The following is a 17884-nucleotide window of genomic DNA, read 5'->3' as shown; positions in this document are numbered from 1 at the left end:
CCAAGGTCAAAATCACACTTTTAGTTCAAAGGTCAAAAATGGCTATAAATGATCTTGTCCGGGCCATAACTATGCCATTTATTGTGAGATTTAAAAATGACTCTGTACATTAATTTTGTTCACAGTCATTGGACGGCATGTCATGTGAAAGAACTCAAGAGTTCAAAGGTCAAAATGGCTATAATGGCATAATAATTCTTAAAAATCGCCATAAATTAGGTTCTCTTGTTTTGTGAAGACAGGATGAAATATAGTCTGTGTCAATGCAGCATGTGGAGGTATATGTCACGTCTGTGACAAGGCTCTAGTTTTTTTAAAGTTTTTTAAGCCATGCTGTTCCAGTAATCCTACATGTACGTGCCGGTTATATGATAAACAAATCTCATTCAATATTTTCCTGTTTTAAGAAAAAACAATGCTGATGACCATTTAAAATCTCGCCTCCTGAAGATCTCAGCAAGTGGTGAGGGAGGGGGGTCACTTTCCCGCACAGCTCGCCTGGTTCTGGCTGCGTCAGAGAGCAAACACCATCGATCATTCAGCGTGCCTAAACCCTCCACAACACGAGACAGAGCAGCGCTGTACTCCAGCATGTTGGAGCAGAAAAAGGCTCCAAAGGTTTCTTATACCGTATTTTACCATGCATAGCGCGCAGTTTTTTACTTTCAAATTTCAAAATAAAAATTCAGTGCGCGTAATACATTGACACAACGCTTTCCTGGTTGCTAAATTGCAAAAAATCCATTTCGTAATCGTAAATCTTCACGATTGCCGCCATTTTTGTTATTGCAAAGAAACTACACCCTATAATGTTATAGACTGAAGGGGCCATTGTCGAAACAACAAATAGCGGGAAAGGTTAGGAATGAACGGGGTAGTAACAGTTTTGACAAAAATTAAAAGATAAAAAAAATGTCTTTGTTGGTGTTTTCACACTTCTTCATTGATTGTTCATTTAAAAAAATCGAGATGTTGCGGGACTGCAGAAGATCTCATATGATGTTGTGTGCGGCAGGTAATGAAAATGTTACACTGTTCAAATGTGAGGAATAGGTAATAGTTGTTCGAATTTAACGCGCAGGGGTCTTGAAAAAACATGCGCAGTGCGCGGCAATAAGGACATAACGGTGTTATTGAGAGAATAATCTTAAAAATTGTCAAAAATATAGTGCTATGCAACCCATGCTCCTGATCGTATAAATGCTCCCTACTTTTAAACAAAAAATTAAGCGCCCGAAAAACTCAGATTAAATGATTGTGCAATATAAGAATGGCGGCCATTTTCGGCCAAATTTTCAGGTTTTTGGTCTTGAATTCTTTTTTTTCTCCATTTTGGCTTTAAAAAATCGCATGCGCGTTATACATGGTAGCGCGCTATACATGGTAAAATACGGTAAGTGTAGATTTTGGTTGTTGTGCTATAGGATATGAGTGGATAATGAATCTATGCTGTTATTCTACTACTAATTTCTAGGTACCAAATGATCATTATTTTTATGTCCCTCAGTCTATACTGGGGACATATTGTTTTTGCCCTGTTGGTTTGCGTCAGACTTTAAAGTTTAACATTGGCCATAACTTTTGCAGTATTGAAGATAGCAACTTGATATTTGGCATGCATGTGTATCTCATGGAGCTGCACATTTTGAGTGGTGAAAGGTCAAGGTCATCCTCTAAGGTCAAAGGTCAAATATAGGGGGGGGGGGGACATAGTGTTTCACAAACACATCTTGTTGTTCTTTGTATTAAATGGTCAGTTCATCATATAGCTATGAAGCAAAATCTTTTGGCTTGAATTTTTAGTCCCTTTGCGTAATCTGAAGGGGGCTTTTGGTTTATCTTTGTCCGTGTGTCCATCGAATCTAGATCCAGCAATCACTATAAAAGTGATTGAGTATGGTTGATGGAACTTGGATAGAGGTCCATAAGAGGAATGTGCAGATTATTATTTGATTTAGTCAGTCAAAAATTGTGGTTATTATGGTAATAGAAGGAGGTGAATACTAAAGTTTTGAAGTACAGTGTTGCCACTACAATGTTTATTTAGTTGCATGTAACCTTTCTTCGAAATATTGGCAATACGCATCACATTTTGATACAATTACTTAAAAAAAAAAATTATTAAATTGGTGTAATAATATTCTCATTCAGAGAAATGTTTATGACACACTTTGCATGTATAATGTTTGTTCTTAGAGTGACACATGTGTTGCAGCTGGAAGATGAGATTGCCAAGTTCCATGGAAGTTTGAGTCTGGAGCGCCAACATTTGGACACAATCACAATGGCAGGTGGGATATGATACATGGATGTTATTGATGAACATGCTAAACAAACTATTAAAATAATTTGAAAAAATCAGCAGTGTAAGTAACAGTTCGTATTACAAATTGCAGTATGTTTTTTTATTGTCCCCTAACAGTTTCACCGGAGGGGACTATTGGTTTGCGCTTTGTGAGTCCGTCTGTCTGTCAGTCCGTCACACTTTTCTGGATCTTGCGAAAACTTCAAAAGTTCTTCACATTTTTTCATGAAACTTTAAACATGGATATATGGCAATATGAAAATTATGCACGTCATTTCTTTTTGTTCCTACGTCAAAAATTCTGGTTGCTATGGCAACAAATAAAAAGAAAATCTGACAATGGTGGAGCCAGTAGGGGACATATATTGCTTGGCAATAGTCTTGTTTGATAGAGCTTCTGAACCAGATTAAACCTATCCAGTTAAACTTAAAGTGTATGTGAATGTTATCATTTATTTTAAGTGGGTCAAGCGAACAAAGATTATCATTAGAATTGGGTAAACTGATGATTCTTATTTGAAAAAAGGCCATTTTCATCGGCACCTTGATCCTAATAACACATCTCACATAGTAAAAGGGATTCTTGATGCCTTTATAGCAAAAGCTATTGATACATTGAACAGGAAAAAAAATTGTCCCCTAAAACATTGAAATCATGAAAGTAAATTACAATTAGCTTATATATAGTAAACCAAGATAGGCTATAAATCCAAGGCTGTAAATCCGTTTGATAAGTAGATTATGGGCTGGAAATTAAGTTGAGAGAATCAGGGCCATTGGGTCTGGCTCCTATGTAACAAGATGTACTTGTACTTGAAAAGTATACATGCAGAAGATCCATTCTTAACATGTCTTATTTTAATTTAGGAGTTAATATTATGTGTTGCTAAACCTCCACATTGCGCCCTACATTTATTCATTATTGTTTGTAAGATACGTCAAATAAGCCTTTAACATAGTAGTTTAATGCAAATACCTTTAACAGATTTTGGCATGTTTTGATGTTTCTCGTTAAATTGATAAAATTAATGTAAACATTACTACAAAAGAGCACCAGTATTAACAAGAATAAATTTTACAAAGGAAAACAAGTAATTCATACCTGGACTCAAACCAATGACCCTTGGAATAAAAGTAAAGCGCCAAAAACACTCGACCTTCTGTGCTACTATGGTTAGAATCGTATTTTATGCGTTATATAAGCAATCCTTGTAATGTCATAAAACATCTCAATAACAACAGAAATCTCTCTTTGCCTTAAACTGTCTGTCACATTAGCTGGAATCATATGGCTATAATCATATTGGAAAACTGTTTTTACTTATGCATCGGAGTTGTTTGATGCAGTTTATTCAAACATCAGTAAATATATGTCTTTTTTTTTGCAAAACTTATTCTTTAGACTGGATTGCATATTGCTTGAAAATTATAACTGATGTGATGAAACTTTTCATATAAGTAAGCATTGGCACTCCTGAATTTCAGATGCATAACAAATCAAAATAAGTGATATTGTTGATACACAAATGAAAGATCAGGGAATTCCTGAATCCATCTCCTACAGACATGTTCTTCATTTATTATGCTCCCCCAAAATTTATTTTGGGGGGAGCATATAGTCGCCGCTTCGTCTGTCTGTGTGTGTGCGTGTGTGGGTGCATCCATCCGTGCACAATTTTTCTCCGGGCTAATTCTCAGCAACTTATGACCGGAATTCAATGAAACTTTATGGGAAGCTTCACTACCAAGAGGAGATGTGCATAATATCAGCGGGTTCTGGTCGGATTATGTTTTACAGAGTTATGGCCCTTTGAAATTTTCCATTAACTGTACATATAGTGCAATTCTTGTCCGGGCTATTTCTCAGCAACTTATGACCGGAATTAAATGAAAATCTATGCGAAGCTTTACTACCAAGAGGAGATGTGCATATTATCAGCGGGTTCTGGTGGGATGATTTTTCACAGAGTTATGGCCCTTTGAAATTTTCCATTAACTGTACATATAGTGCAATTCTTGTCCGGGCTATTTCTCAGCAACTAATGACCGGAATTCAATGAAACTTTATGGGAAGCTTCAATACCAAGAGGAGATGTGCATATTATCAGCGATTTCTGGTCGGATGATTTTTCACAGAGTTATGGCCTTTTGAAATTTTCCATTAACTGTACATAAAGTGCAATTCTTGTCCGGGCTATTTCTCAGCAACTAATGACCGGAATTCAATGAAACTTTATGCGAAGCTTGACTACCAAGAGGAGATGTGCATATTATCAGCGGGTTCTGGTCCGATGATTTTTCACAGAGTTATGGCCCTTTGAAAATTTCCATTGACTGTACATATAGTGCAATTCTTGTCCGGGCTATTTCTCAGCAACTAATGACCAGAATTCAATGAAACTTTATGGGAAGCTTCACTACTAAGAGGAGATGTGCATATTATCAGCGGGTTCTGGTCAGATGATTTTTCACAGAGTTATAGCCCTTTGAAAATTTCCATTAGCTGTACATATAGTGCAATTCTTGTCCGGGCTATTTCTCAGCAACTTATGACCGGAATTCATTGAAACTTTATGGGAAGCTTCACTACCAAGAGGAGATGTGCATATTATCAGCGGGTTCTGGTCGGATGATTTTTCACAAAGTTATGGCCCATTGAAATTTTGTATAAAATAATTCTGTCCCCCCAACTACTGTGCCCTCAAGACGTTTCCTTTTATCTGAATATATAGTGCAATATTGTGACCAAAAAAACCTTTGGGGAGCATCACCCGTCTCCGACGGTTTCCTGTTTATTTTGTCTCATTTTCAGATGTTCGACATCAATTTGAGAGAAAAATTAAAAGAAAATTGACTAAAGAAGAAAAGAGAGTATTTATCCAAATGACGCAAACTTTCCTTGAGAAAATGTTTTGTAGTCAAGAAATAGTCCCAGAAGGGAAAGAGAATGGAAGCAATACAAAAATAAAACTGAATCAAAACCCTTTGGAAGCAATAGGGAAACCAGATGGGGCTGTTCAGGATGTTCAAAGGGAGAGAACTTCAAGTGTAAAACGTAAACTAGAGCAGGACGCAGTTGCTCCTCCTGCCAAGAAATCTTCAATGCTGCAAAAAACCGTGAGGCAAAAGATGAAAACTGCTGAAATCGAGGGCAAATGTGCTGAAACGAAGGACATTGTGACTCAACTTAAAGTGGCAAAGACATCCCAGGACCAAGGTGTAAGCTGCACTCGCAACCCATCTGGCACACCATTTCAGTACAAGGGGATTCGGGGTGGAGAGCTGGAGGAGTTTCCAAACTCCAGGACTCCTTTCAAGAGCAATGCTGTAAACAACACCATCAATGATATGCCTTATACGAGCACACCAAAACCTAATGGAACACCTAGTATAAGCACACCAAAACCCAATGGTCCATCAAGTCCAAACACCCCAAAACACAATGGCACACCAAGTACAAATACATCAAATCCAAATGGAATGCCCAGCACGAGCACACCAAAACCTAATTTTCCAAAAGTCAGCAGTGCAAAGAGCATGGTTCCAGCTGCCAGTTTTACTTTTGATGAAGGTTGGTTGAATGCTTCTGCTGGCCCGGCAAAATCCACACTATCACCAAGCTGTGCTGATATCTCACCTATAACAAAGCCAGTTAAGAGGTGCTCGTCTGCTGCTGCAAGGCCTGATTTCTTGGAACTGCTGTCTAGCAGTGATGATGATGATGATGATGACATCATGATGGGGCTGGAGAATGCAGTCAGTCGCAGTCAGAAGGCCAAGTCAGGAGGTTCCACCAGGGGTCGAGGAAGGGGAAGAGGTATAGGAACTGGTATATTCTTGTTTTCATTTATGAAATAAAGGATTTAACAAAACACAATGCCTGGGGAGGGGCCTGAAAAGGGATAATTCAATTAAGTTCTTACAAATAACAAGCATCCATTCAAGCATCCATGTTCCTTATTTTAACAGTTTACACTCACCTGAGCACAACGTTCTCATGGTGAGCTTTTGGGATTGCCTTTTGTCCGCCTTGCGTTGTGCGGCGTCAACATTTGCCTTGTTAACTCTTGAGAGGCCACATTTATTGTCCAATCTTCATGAAATTTGGTCAGAAGATTTGTCTCAATGATATCTTGGATGAGTTCCAAAATGGTTACGTTTGCTTGGAAAACAATGCCTGCCAAGGTGCGGGGCATTTTTCCTTATATGGCTATAAATGTATATAGTAAAATCTTGTTAACACTCTAGAGGCCACATTTACTGTCCGATCTTCATGAAACTTATTTAGAAGAATCACACCAATAATATCTTGATCGAGTTCGAAAAATGATGCTGGTTGGTTGAAAAACATGGCCGCCAGTAGGCGGGGCATTTTTCCTTATACATGTATGGCTTTAGTAAAACCTTGTTAACACTCTAGAGGCCACATTTATTTTCCGATCGTCATGAAACTTGGTCAAAAGATTTGTCCCAATGATATCTTGGATGAGTTTGAAAATGGTAATCTTTGCTTGAAAAACATTGCTGCCAAGGGACGGGGCATTTTTCCTTATATGGGTATATATGGCTGTAGTAAAATCTTGTTAATACTCTTGTGGCCACATTTATAGTCCGATCTTCAGGAAACTTGATCAGAAGATTCATTCCAATAATATCTTGGACGAGTTAAAAAATGATGCCTGTTGGTTGAAAAACATGGCCACCACGGGGGCGTGGCATTTTTCCTTATATGGCCATAGTAAAACCTTGTTAACACTCTAGAGGTCACATTTATTTTCCGATCATCATGAAACTTGGTCAGAAGATTTGTCCCAATGATATCTTGGATGAGTTCGAAAATGGTTTTGGTTTCTTTAAAAACATGGCCACCAGGAGCGGGGCATTTTTCCTTATATGACTATATTTGGCTGTAGTAAAACCTTGTTAACACTCTAGAAGCCACATTTATTGTCCAATCTTCATGAAATTTGGTCAGAAGATTGGTCTCAATGATATTTTGGATGAGTTCGAAAATAATAATGTTTGCTTGAAAAACATGGCTTCCAAGGGGCGGGACATTTTTCCTTATATGGCTATAGTAAAATCTTGTTAACACTCTAGAGGCCACATTAACTGTCCGATCTTCATGAAACTTGGTTAGTAGATTCATCTCGATAATATCTTGGACGAGTTCAAAAATGATGCGGGTTGGTTGAAAAACATTGCTGCCAGTGGGCGGGGCATATTTCCTTATATGGCTATAGTAAAACCTTGTTAACACTCTAGAGGCAACATTTGTTTTCCGATCTTCATGAAACTTGGTCAGAAGATTTGTCCCAATAATACCTTATTATCTCAGGTGAGCGTCTTTGGGCCTTTCAGGCCCTCTTGTTTTTATGATGTTAACACTGTATAAAAGAGAACAAAGGATGGGACATTTTCATTGACATGCGGTGTTAAAACAGTGGAGGGGGCGCATATTTTTTATTGGTTTAGCTTTAACCTGAAACTGAAAGGGCTCCACTAGCTAAATCCCTGTATAAATTGTATCATTTAAACGCAATTTTTTGAATTTGGTGTAATTGTTATATTTTTTTCAAATGTGCATGTTAATGTTTTCAATTACACTTCAGCACCGTTATTTCGAACACCGATAATCCGAAGTCACCGTTATTTCGAAGTATTTTTCTGGTCCCGATTTTGATTCTTGTTTGTTTAATGTAAAATTCCATTGTTAATCCGAACTTCGTTAAACCGAAGAAATCGTTAATTCGAAGTGATTCTGTCGGTCCCAACACTATAATTCGCACCTAATTATCAATCTTGAATCCGAAGTCAAAACTGCAAAATACTCAGCGTAATTTCACACCTTTGTCGTGGCGCGTCAAAAGCCGATAATAACACCTTTGTCGTCTGCGCGTACGCCGGTGTTCAGAGAGACATCGCGTATTATTAAAAAAAGGTTAATTTATTTCCGAAAATGTATGCATATGTATGTATGTCTGATAATTTGTGCTATTTGTTTTATTTTATATGTTCTGTAATTAGAGAAAAATAAAAACAAGAAAAAGAATCGTTTTATTCCCCCGTTTGTTACGAGTAGAAATATATTGCTATCTGACTAGTTTACGTTTTTAAGTAAGCGTGTAACCGAACCATGCGAATTCCACAACGTTTTATTTTTAAGGAATCAAAGAAGTCTTCTGTCAAATGTTTATTTCGAATTATCGTTAATCCGAAGTTTTTTTAACGGTCCCCACGACTTCGAAATAACGGTGTTGAAGTGTATATGTTAATTATAATTTCTTCTTGTATGCTTTATTGTCCCCTACCGGTTTCACCGGAGGGGACTTATGGTTTTCCCTCTGTGTGTCCGTGAGTCTGTCAGTCTGTCACACTTTTCTGGCTCCTGCGATAACTTTAAAAGTTCTTCATAATTTTTTCATGAAACTTGAAACATGGATAGATGGCAATATGGACATTATGCACGTCATTTCATTTTCTTCCTACGTCAAAAATTATGGTTGCTATGGCAACAAATATATTAAAAACAAATTCTGACAATAGTGGTAGGTAGGGAACATATATTGCTTGGCAATAGTCTTGTTTTCTCATAACTTAATCTATTTTAGTTCAAAATGATCATCTCTTGTTGTATGATCTACAGGTCGAGGCAATTCTTATCAAGGGTCAAAGGGCACAGGTGTGGCCACTCCTAAAACAAGAGGCCGTGGGCGGGGCAGAGGTGCAAGGGGCCCAGAAAAAGCAAAGTATGGTTGAAAGTACTGGTATCTTATATAGATCCATTGCAAGACTTGCGTAACAAAAATAGTTTGTAGAACAGATCATGCCATAGGCTAGAAAGATTACCTGAAATCTGAGTTAAAATGTAGCACAATTATAATAAATACTAGCCCTGAAATTCCATTTGTCACTCAGACATCTAAGGCAAAGTAGGCTTTGGACCAATATGTACTGAAATGCTCAAAAATATATTACTCAATGTTTTCTGTGCCCAAATTGTGTCTGCACACACATATTGGGAGACGGTTATCTTTGCACTTTAATGATATCTTGGATGAGTTCAAAAATGGTAACCTTTGCTGAAAAAAAACATGGCTGCCAAGGGGCGGGGCATTTTTCCTCATACTTATGGCTATATATGGCTATAGTAAAATCTTGTTAACACTCTAGAGGCCACATTTATTGCCCAAGCTTCATGAAACATAGTCAGAAGATTCATTCCAATAATATCTTGGACGAGTTCTAAAATGATGCTAGTTGTTTGAAAAACATGGCCGCCAGGGGGCGGGGCATTTTTCCTTATATGGCTATAGTAAAACCTTGTTAACACTCTAGAGGCCACATTTATTTTCGGATCTTCATGAAACTCGGTCAGAAAATTTGTCCCAATGATATCTTGGATGAGTTCGAAAATTGTTTTGGTTTCTTTAAAAACATGGCCCCCTGGGGGCAGGGCATTTTTCCGTATGAGGCTATATATGGTAATTGTAAAACCTTGTTAACACTCTAGAGGCCACATGTATTGTCCAATCTTCATGAAATATCGTCAGAAGATTTGTCTTATTGATATCTTCGATGAGTTCAGAAATGGTAACCTTTGCTGAAAAAAACATGGCTGCCAGGGGCGGGGCATTTTTCCTCATAATTATGGCTATATATGGCTATAGTAAAATCTTGTTAACACTCTAGAGGCCACATTTATTGCCCAAGCTTTATGAAACTTAGTCAGAAGATTCATCCCAATAATATCTTGGACGAGTTCGAAAATGATGCTAGTTGTTTGAAAAACATGGCCGCCAGGGGCGGGGCATTTTTCCTTATATTTCTATAGTAAAACCTTGTTAACACTCTAGAGGCCACATTTATTTTCCAATCTTCATGAAACTTGGTCAGAAGATTTATCCCAATGATATCTTGGATGAGTTCCAAAATTGTTTTGGTTTCATTAAAAACTTGGCCCCCTGGGGGCAGGGCATTTTTTCGTATGAGGCTATATATGGTATTTGTAAAACCTTGTTAACACTCTAGAGGCCACATTTATTGTCCAATCTTCATGAAATATCGTCAGAAGATTTGTCTTATTGATATCTTGGATGAGTTCGAAAATGATTACGTTTGCTTCAAAAACATGGCTGCCAAGGGGCGGGGCATTTTTCCTTTTATGGCTATAGTAAAAAACTTGTTAACACTCTAGAAGCCACATTTATAGTCCGATCTTCATGAAACTCGGTTAGAAGATTAATCTTAATAATATCTTGGACGAGTTCAAAAATGATGCCGGTTGGTTGAAAAACATTGCCACCACGGGGGCGGGGCATTTTTCCTTATATGGCGATTGTATAACCTTGTTAAAGGGGCCTTTTCACAGATTTTGGCATTTTTTAACTTATTTATTAAATGCTTTATATTGATAAATGTAAACATTGGATCGTAAAAGCTCCAGTAAAAAATCAAGAAAAAAAAGAAAAAAAGGAAAAGAACATTGCCCGGAGCAGGTTTCGAACCAGTGACCCCTGGAGTCCTGCCAGAGTCCTGAAGTAAAAACGCTTTAGCCTACTGAGCTATTCCGCTGAGTACACATTCTTGACGTATTTTATACCTTATATAAGCAATCTTCGTAGTTTCACAAAATTTAACGACAAAAACAGAACTCTCCAAATTATTCAATCGTTTCGCCTTGCAACGCTTTATAATTTTTAGGTTTTAAAATCGTCAAAAGATGCATATAATGGCTATATTAGAGCATGGTTAATGTTCAGTATTACTGTATCCTCACAAATATCATAACTAAAACGAAAACTTACGAATCTGAAACAACTTTTTTCAATTTTGTCAATTTACCAAAGCGTGAAAAGATCCCTTTAACACTCTAGAGGTCACATTTATTTTCCGATCATCATGAAACTTGGTCAGAAGATTTGTCCCAATGATATCTTGGATGAGTTCGAAAATGGTTTTGGTTGGTTTAAAAACATGGCCAACAGGGGCGGGCATTTTTCCTTATATGGCTATATGTTGCTATAGTAACACCTTGTTAACACTCTCGATGCCACATTCATTGTCTAATCATCAATAAATATGGTCAGAAGATTGGTCTGAATGATATCTTGGATGAGTTCGAAAATAATTATGTTTGCTTGAAAAACATGGCTTCCAAGGGGCGGGACATTTTTCCTTATATGGCTATAGTAAAATCTTGTTAACACTCTAGAGGCCAATTTTACTGTCCAATCTTCATGAAACTTGGTCAGAAGATTCATCCCGATAATATCTTGGACAAGTTCAAAAATGATGCCGGTTGGTTGAAAAACATGGCTGCCAGGAGGCGGGGCATTTTTCCTTATATGGCTATTGTAAAACCTTGTTAACACTCTAGAGGCCACATTTATTTTTCGATCTTCATGAAACTTGGTCAGAAGATTTGTCCCCAAAATATCTTGTTATCTCAGGTGAGCTACTTTTGGCCTTTCAGGCCCTCTTGTTCTGTTTTTATGCCCCCGGTTGAATGATCAGGGGTATATTGTTTTTGGCCTGTCTGTCTGTCATTGTATGTGTCACAAAACCTTGGTCATAACTTTTGCAATATTCATGATAGCAACTTGATATTGGGCATGCATGTGTATCTCAGGGAGCTACACATTTTGAGTGGTGAAAGGTCAAGGTCAAAGGTAAAAAAAATCAAAGCGGCGCATTAGGGGGCATTGTGTTTCTGACAAACACATCTCTTGTTTCTACATGGAATATATAGATCTAAAAATGTGAGCGTTCTACTCCATTTTTACTGGATGTTTTTTACAGCGTTATAGATAATTTTTTACCCATGTGGATAAATACCCCCACTTTTCAAAGCATGGGGGTAAATGGTAAAATTATGCCTTGCTTGAAGGGTAATTTGCTAAAAGTAAAACAATAATATAGCCGGGGTACAGAAACACTACTTTAATCAAGTTTTAACACAATTAACCATTAATTATGTGTATTCCTTCATAGTAGTAGGTTTCTTAAAGTGAATTCCATTGACATATCAAATGATTTACCTGTCAATGGCCGCCTTTGAATGTTGATTGCTCCATCAGTGGCCAAAACATTATCAGCCTTGTATTGTAGGCAGATTTTACATTTAATAAGACGAACATCGTCCTTATCGTCCACCACCGTGAGCCACAGAAAACTTTTTGCCAACTTTCAACAGTTGTTTTATTAGCGTTTAAGTGTGTTCTTTTTTATTTGAAAACAGAGGAAATAAAATCATTCAGTATTGGCAGTACAATGTTTTTACTCGATACAACTTTTGCCGTATAAAAAGAATCAATTTTACTTTGAGAAGTAATTTGTTTTGGCTCCGAAGAAGCCATGCTGACCTTTTCATGTAAATAAACACATACACGCTTGACTGTCTGTTAAAAAAATCAATACTAAATTTACCATGCGTCTAGATGATACAGAGTATACATTCCGACTGCTAACTATTTCTACAATCCAGCTCATAAATTAGCTCTAATTTTTACGATAACCAGTCTCATATTTTGGCGAATGACAATCAGCTGTTTATATTATTTGTTAGCGTTGTACGCAGAGAATTTACATCATTTGCGTAAGTCCAGATTGTCTTGCTTAAATGTACACAGGGAAATTATAAATTGAGCGTATCTTGATATTTCTAATGCGTATATTACGCTAATACGCAGCTTATCTAGAACGCTGTTTTTATAGTGCTGAAACATATTAAGTTGATGCATGTGTATCTCATGGAGCTGCACATTTTGAGTGGTGAAAAGTCAAGGTCAAGGTCATCCTTCAAGGTCAAAGGGAAATATCATTGTATATAATTGTATTTTTCTTTCCTAAAACTTAAACCTTTGTTAAAGTTTGGTCATAACTTTTTCAATATTGAATATAGCAACTTGATATTTGGCATGCATGTGTATGTCACGGAGCTACACATTTTGAGTGGTTAAAGGTCAAGGTCATCCTTCAAGGTCAAAGGTCAAATTTATGGCTTCAAAGCGGCGCAATAGGGGGCATTGTGTTTCTGACAAACACATCTCTTGTTTTATCATATTTCATGTTTTAATTTATTGAGCTTTATCTTTAAGTTTACATATACTTTACAACTATTACTTATAATTTAACAAATATGTTTTTGTGGTAGGTATATAAAGATACTGAAGGAATGTACATCATAATATCAAAATAGAATAGTCAAGCAATCTGTCTTCAGCTAGCTCTAGTTTTATCCTGTTGACACTCTTGTTGGACATTTTAGGCCTTCAGACCAGGAAGTTGTTGCTGGTTCCTATTTTCATGAAGTTCTTCCCTCTCCTGTTGGTGAAACATCTAGCACTGAGAGATTTCCAAAAGGCTTTGCCAAGTGTCATGGCTGCAAAGGTACACATGATCTTTTCTGATAATGCTGTAATCTTTTGTTCATTAAGTCATTTAAATAGTGAAACATAGATAACATCTGTATAATGTACAAGGCTGACATTAACGATAACATAATTGTAATTCTGTTGTTTATTACCTTTTAGACAATGCCATTATTTCTGATTGATTGTACTTCTTCAGCAGTATGTGAAGTGGGGGCTACTAATGCTGAATCTGTATCTATTACCAACACTCAATAATAACTTTTGTTAAAAATATTGATTTATCAAAACATCTCTCTGTAAGTGGAAAGACTTATATATTAGCTTAATTCACAGCTAAAACATATTTGAAAGAATCAATTGTTGTCAAATTGAAATGCATAATTTTTAGCAGACTTGTGTTAAAATTAATTCTGTGTCAGCAAGTTTGCCATTTTAACACATAAAATTGATAAGACTTTGAAAATCTTAAAACCACTGATTTTATCCATTTAAAGTCGAATTTTGGACAGTGAATGATAAACGTGTTGATTGCCATACAAGTTAACAATTTTAAGTTGAAACAATGTGAGGTGACTGGTAAAATACATTAAATTGGGTGTCTGGAATTGAGTCACATAATTGTCCCCTACCGGTTTCACTGGAGGGGACTTGTGGTTTACTCTCTGTGAGTCTGTCACACTTTTCTGGATCCTGTGATAACTTTAAAAGTTCTTCATATTTTTTCATGAAACTTGAAACATGGATAGATGGCAATAAAGACATTATGCACATCATATCATTTTGTTCCTACGTCAAGAATTCTGGTCGCTATGACAACGAATAGACTAGAAATAATTACAAATAGACTAGAAATATTGCTGAAAATAGTGGATCCTGCATTAACTTTAAAAGTTCTTCATAATTTTTTCATGAAACTTGAAACATGGAAAGATGGCAATATGGAGATGATGAACGTCATTTCATTTTGTTCCTACATCAAAAATTCTGGTTGCTATGGCAACAAATATGAAAAAAATCAATCTGACAATGGTGGAGTTTCACCGGTAGGGAACCTAATTGCTTGACAATAGTCTTGTTTAACCATATATTTTAAATACATCTAAAATACCACACGAAATGTAGAGACCAGACAGTGGTAAGAGCATTTCTGATCTATTTCTGTCAGTGATATTTGACACAAATTAAGGAAGCAAATGGAGGTTTTTTATGCTCATGGTTGGGTGGCATACAGCAGTTGTACTGTCTTTAACTCTGTCTGGATTCTGTTTCTGAAGCTCTTTTCCTAAACTCTTTCAGACAGTTACCTTACTTTTGGTGTGAAAGTCTACCTGCATGACTTACAGATGAAGTTTTGTTCAATTTATTTTTTAAAAGTTACGTTTGTTGGACTAAGATTTTTTTTAAACTCACATGATTGCTCAGGTGAGCTTTTGTGATCGGTCTTTGTCCGTCATCTGTCCGTCCGTCCACATTTGTTTGTAAACACTCTAGAGGCCAAATTTCTTGTCCGATCTTCATGAAACTTGGTCAGAAATTTTGTCCCAATCCTATCCTGATCGAGTTCGAAACTGGGTCAAAAACTCGGTCACTAGGTAAAAAAAAAAGAAAAACCTTGTAAACACTGTAGAAGTCACATTTCATGCCCATTCTTTCATGTAACTTTGTCAAAATGGTTGTCTTAATGATATCTTGGTTGAGTTCAAAAGTGGTTCTGGTCCATTGAAAAACATGGCTGCCATTAGGCGGGGCAGTTTTCCTTATTTGGCTATAGAGAATCCTTGTAAACACTCTAGAGGCCACATTTCTTGTCCGATCTTCATGAAACTTGGTCAGAAGCTTTGTCCCAATGATATCTCGGTCAAGTTTGAAACTGGGTCATGCCAGGTCAAAAACAAGGTCACTAAGTCAAAAAAAGAAATACCTTGTAAACACTGTAGAAGTCACATTTCATGCCCAATCTTCATGTAACTTTGTCAATGTTTGTCTTAATGATATCTTGGTTGAGTTCAAAAGTGGTTCCGATCCGTTGAAAAACATAGCCGCCAGTGGGCGGGGCAGTTTTCCTAAAATGGCTATTGAGGAAACTTGTAAACACTGTAGAGGCCACATTTCTTGTCCGATCTTCATGAAACTTAGTCAGAAGATTTGTCCCAATGATACCTCGGTCGAGTTCGAAACTGGGTCGTGCCGGGTCAAAAACTAGGTCACTAGGTAAAAAAAAAGAAAAACCTTGTAAACATTGTAGAAGTCACATTTCATGCCCAATATTCATGTAACTTTATCAAAATGTTTGTCTTAATGATATGTTGGTGGAGTTAAATAGTGGTTCCGGTCAGTTGAAAAACATGGCTGCCAGTGGGCGGGGCAGTTTTGCTTATTTGGCTATTGAAAAACCTTGTAAACACTCTGGAGGCCACATTCCTTGTCTGATCTTCACGAAACTTGGTCAGAAGCTTTGTCCCAATGATATCTCGGTCAAATTTGAAACTGGGTCATGCCGGGTCAAAAACTAGGTCACTTGGTCAAAAAAAGAAAAACCTTGTAAACACTGTAGAAGTCACATTTCATGCCCATTCTTCTTGTAACTTTGTCAAAATGTTTGTCTTAATGATATCTTTGTTGAGTTCAAAAGTGGTTCCGGTCCGTTGAAAAACAAGGCTGCCAGTGGGCGAGGCAGTTTTCCTTATTTGGCTATTGAGAAACCTTGTGAACACCTTAGAGGCCACATTTCTTGTCCGATCTTCACGAAACTTAGTCAGAAGATTTGTCCCAATGATACCTCGATTGAGTTTGAAACTGGGTCATGCTGGGTCGAAAACTAGGTCACTTGGTCAAAAAAAACTAAAAAACTTGTAAACACTGTAGAAGTCACATGTTATGCCCAATCTTCATGTAAGTTTGTCAAAATGGTTGTCTTAATGATATCTTGGTTGAGTTCAAAAGTGGTTCCGGTCCATTGAAAAACATGGTCGCAAGTGGGCGGGGCAGTTTTCCTTATTTGGCTATAGAGAAACCTTGTAAACACTCAAGAGGGCACATTTCTTGTCCGATCTTCATGAAACTTGGTCAGAAAATTTGTCCCAATGATACCTGACAACACACTAGAGGCCATAGTTTTGGTCCATTGATGATGATACTTGACCAGGATGTTTTTCTTGATGATATCTATGCAAAGTTTGAAATTGGGTCATGTGGGGTCCAAATCTTGGTCAGGAGGTCCAAATCTTGTAAACACATGTAGAATTAGCATTACTTGCAAATGTTTGCATGCAAAAACCCATGCAAATAGACAGCACTCAATCAGAATTAATCATATGCTCACACTGCAAAAGTAAACAGAAGAGAACCAATCTAATATGCTCTAGAGTACTGAATTTTCATCTAAGCAATGAATAAGATCTTGTAAAAAAAGGTTAGTGAACTAGGGACCATCTTGGCCCTTATGTCTAAAATAACAGATTTCCTAACTTTACCATAATGCTTGCAGATATTTACCTGATTTTTGGTGTGTGACTTACCGATTAATTAGATTTTGTTTGCTGTTCATTGATTTTTGGCAAAGTTACATGCCTTAGCCTTAATAATGTTCTCTAGAATAACAGTTTTCCTGATTTGTTTTCTAAACACTTGCAGATATTGACCTTATTTTTGATGTGTTAATCTATCTTTAAGACTCACTGATTAAGTTCGAATTTTGTTAATGTCTTTTGATTTTTGACAAAGTTAAGGGACATGGACTTGGCAATTTTCTCTAAATTAGCTGCTGTGCGGCTTTAACATGCAGTAGGGGCATTGTGTTTTACAAACATAGCTCTTGTTTAGTTTAAAACACATTTCAGGAGTAACCATGTAACCATGTTTAGTTAGTTTAGAAAGACTCTTTATTTTTCATTTATATGTCTCTTACGAATAAGGTTTTTATATCATTGTATTTGTCCTATTAAAAGAGGCAAAATAAATTAAACCAAGTGTTTTTCCATTAATTTAAACTTCTAGTAAATAAATAAATTGTAGCCTAGGCATTTACAATAATGTGTACAATTGCAAAGAGATACATTTTCCAACATATTTGGTATAAGAATCCTGTCTGTAGATTAAATATGCCATGTTTAACAATTTCAAAACTTTGATATGTACACTTATGCAGTGAGACCTTTCATAACTCAAGCATGTCTGTATCTCAGTTTGATCTTGAGTTAACTCT

The 17884-nt window shown here is 36.8% G+C and overlaps 1 protein-coding gene across 1 annotated transcript in view; it reads left to right on the top strand.

The window, feature by feature from the left end:
- Positions 1-17884, top strand: part of LOC127842115 (uncharacterized) — a 39917-nt gene that overhangs the window by 19382 nt on the left and 2651 nt on the right. Inside the window, exons 5-9 of the mRNA XM_052371456.1 lie at positions 408-618; positions 2216-2291; positions 5118-6122; positions 8952-9054; positions 13575-13696. Coding sequence (XP_052227416.1) covers positions 408-618; positions 2216-2291; positions 5118-6122; positions 8952-9054; positions 13575-13696 — 1517 coding nt within the window. The remainder of the gene's footprint in view (positions 1-407; positions 619-2215; positions 2292-5117; positions 6123-8951; positions 9055-13574; positions 13697-17884) is intronic.

The sequence above is a fragment of the Dreissena polymorpha genome, chromosome 1 (assembly GCF_020536995.1).
Source record: "Dreissena polymorpha isolate Duluth1 chromosome 1, UMN_Dpol_1.0, whole genome shotgun sequence".
In the NCBI taxonomy this organism is placed as follows: domain Eukaryota; kingdom Metazoa; phylum Mollusca; class Bivalvia; order Myida; family Dreissenidae; genus Dreissena; species Dreissena polymorpha.
Note: the sequence above shows the minus strand (reverse complement) of the source record. Positions and strands in the feature narration are given on the sequence as shown.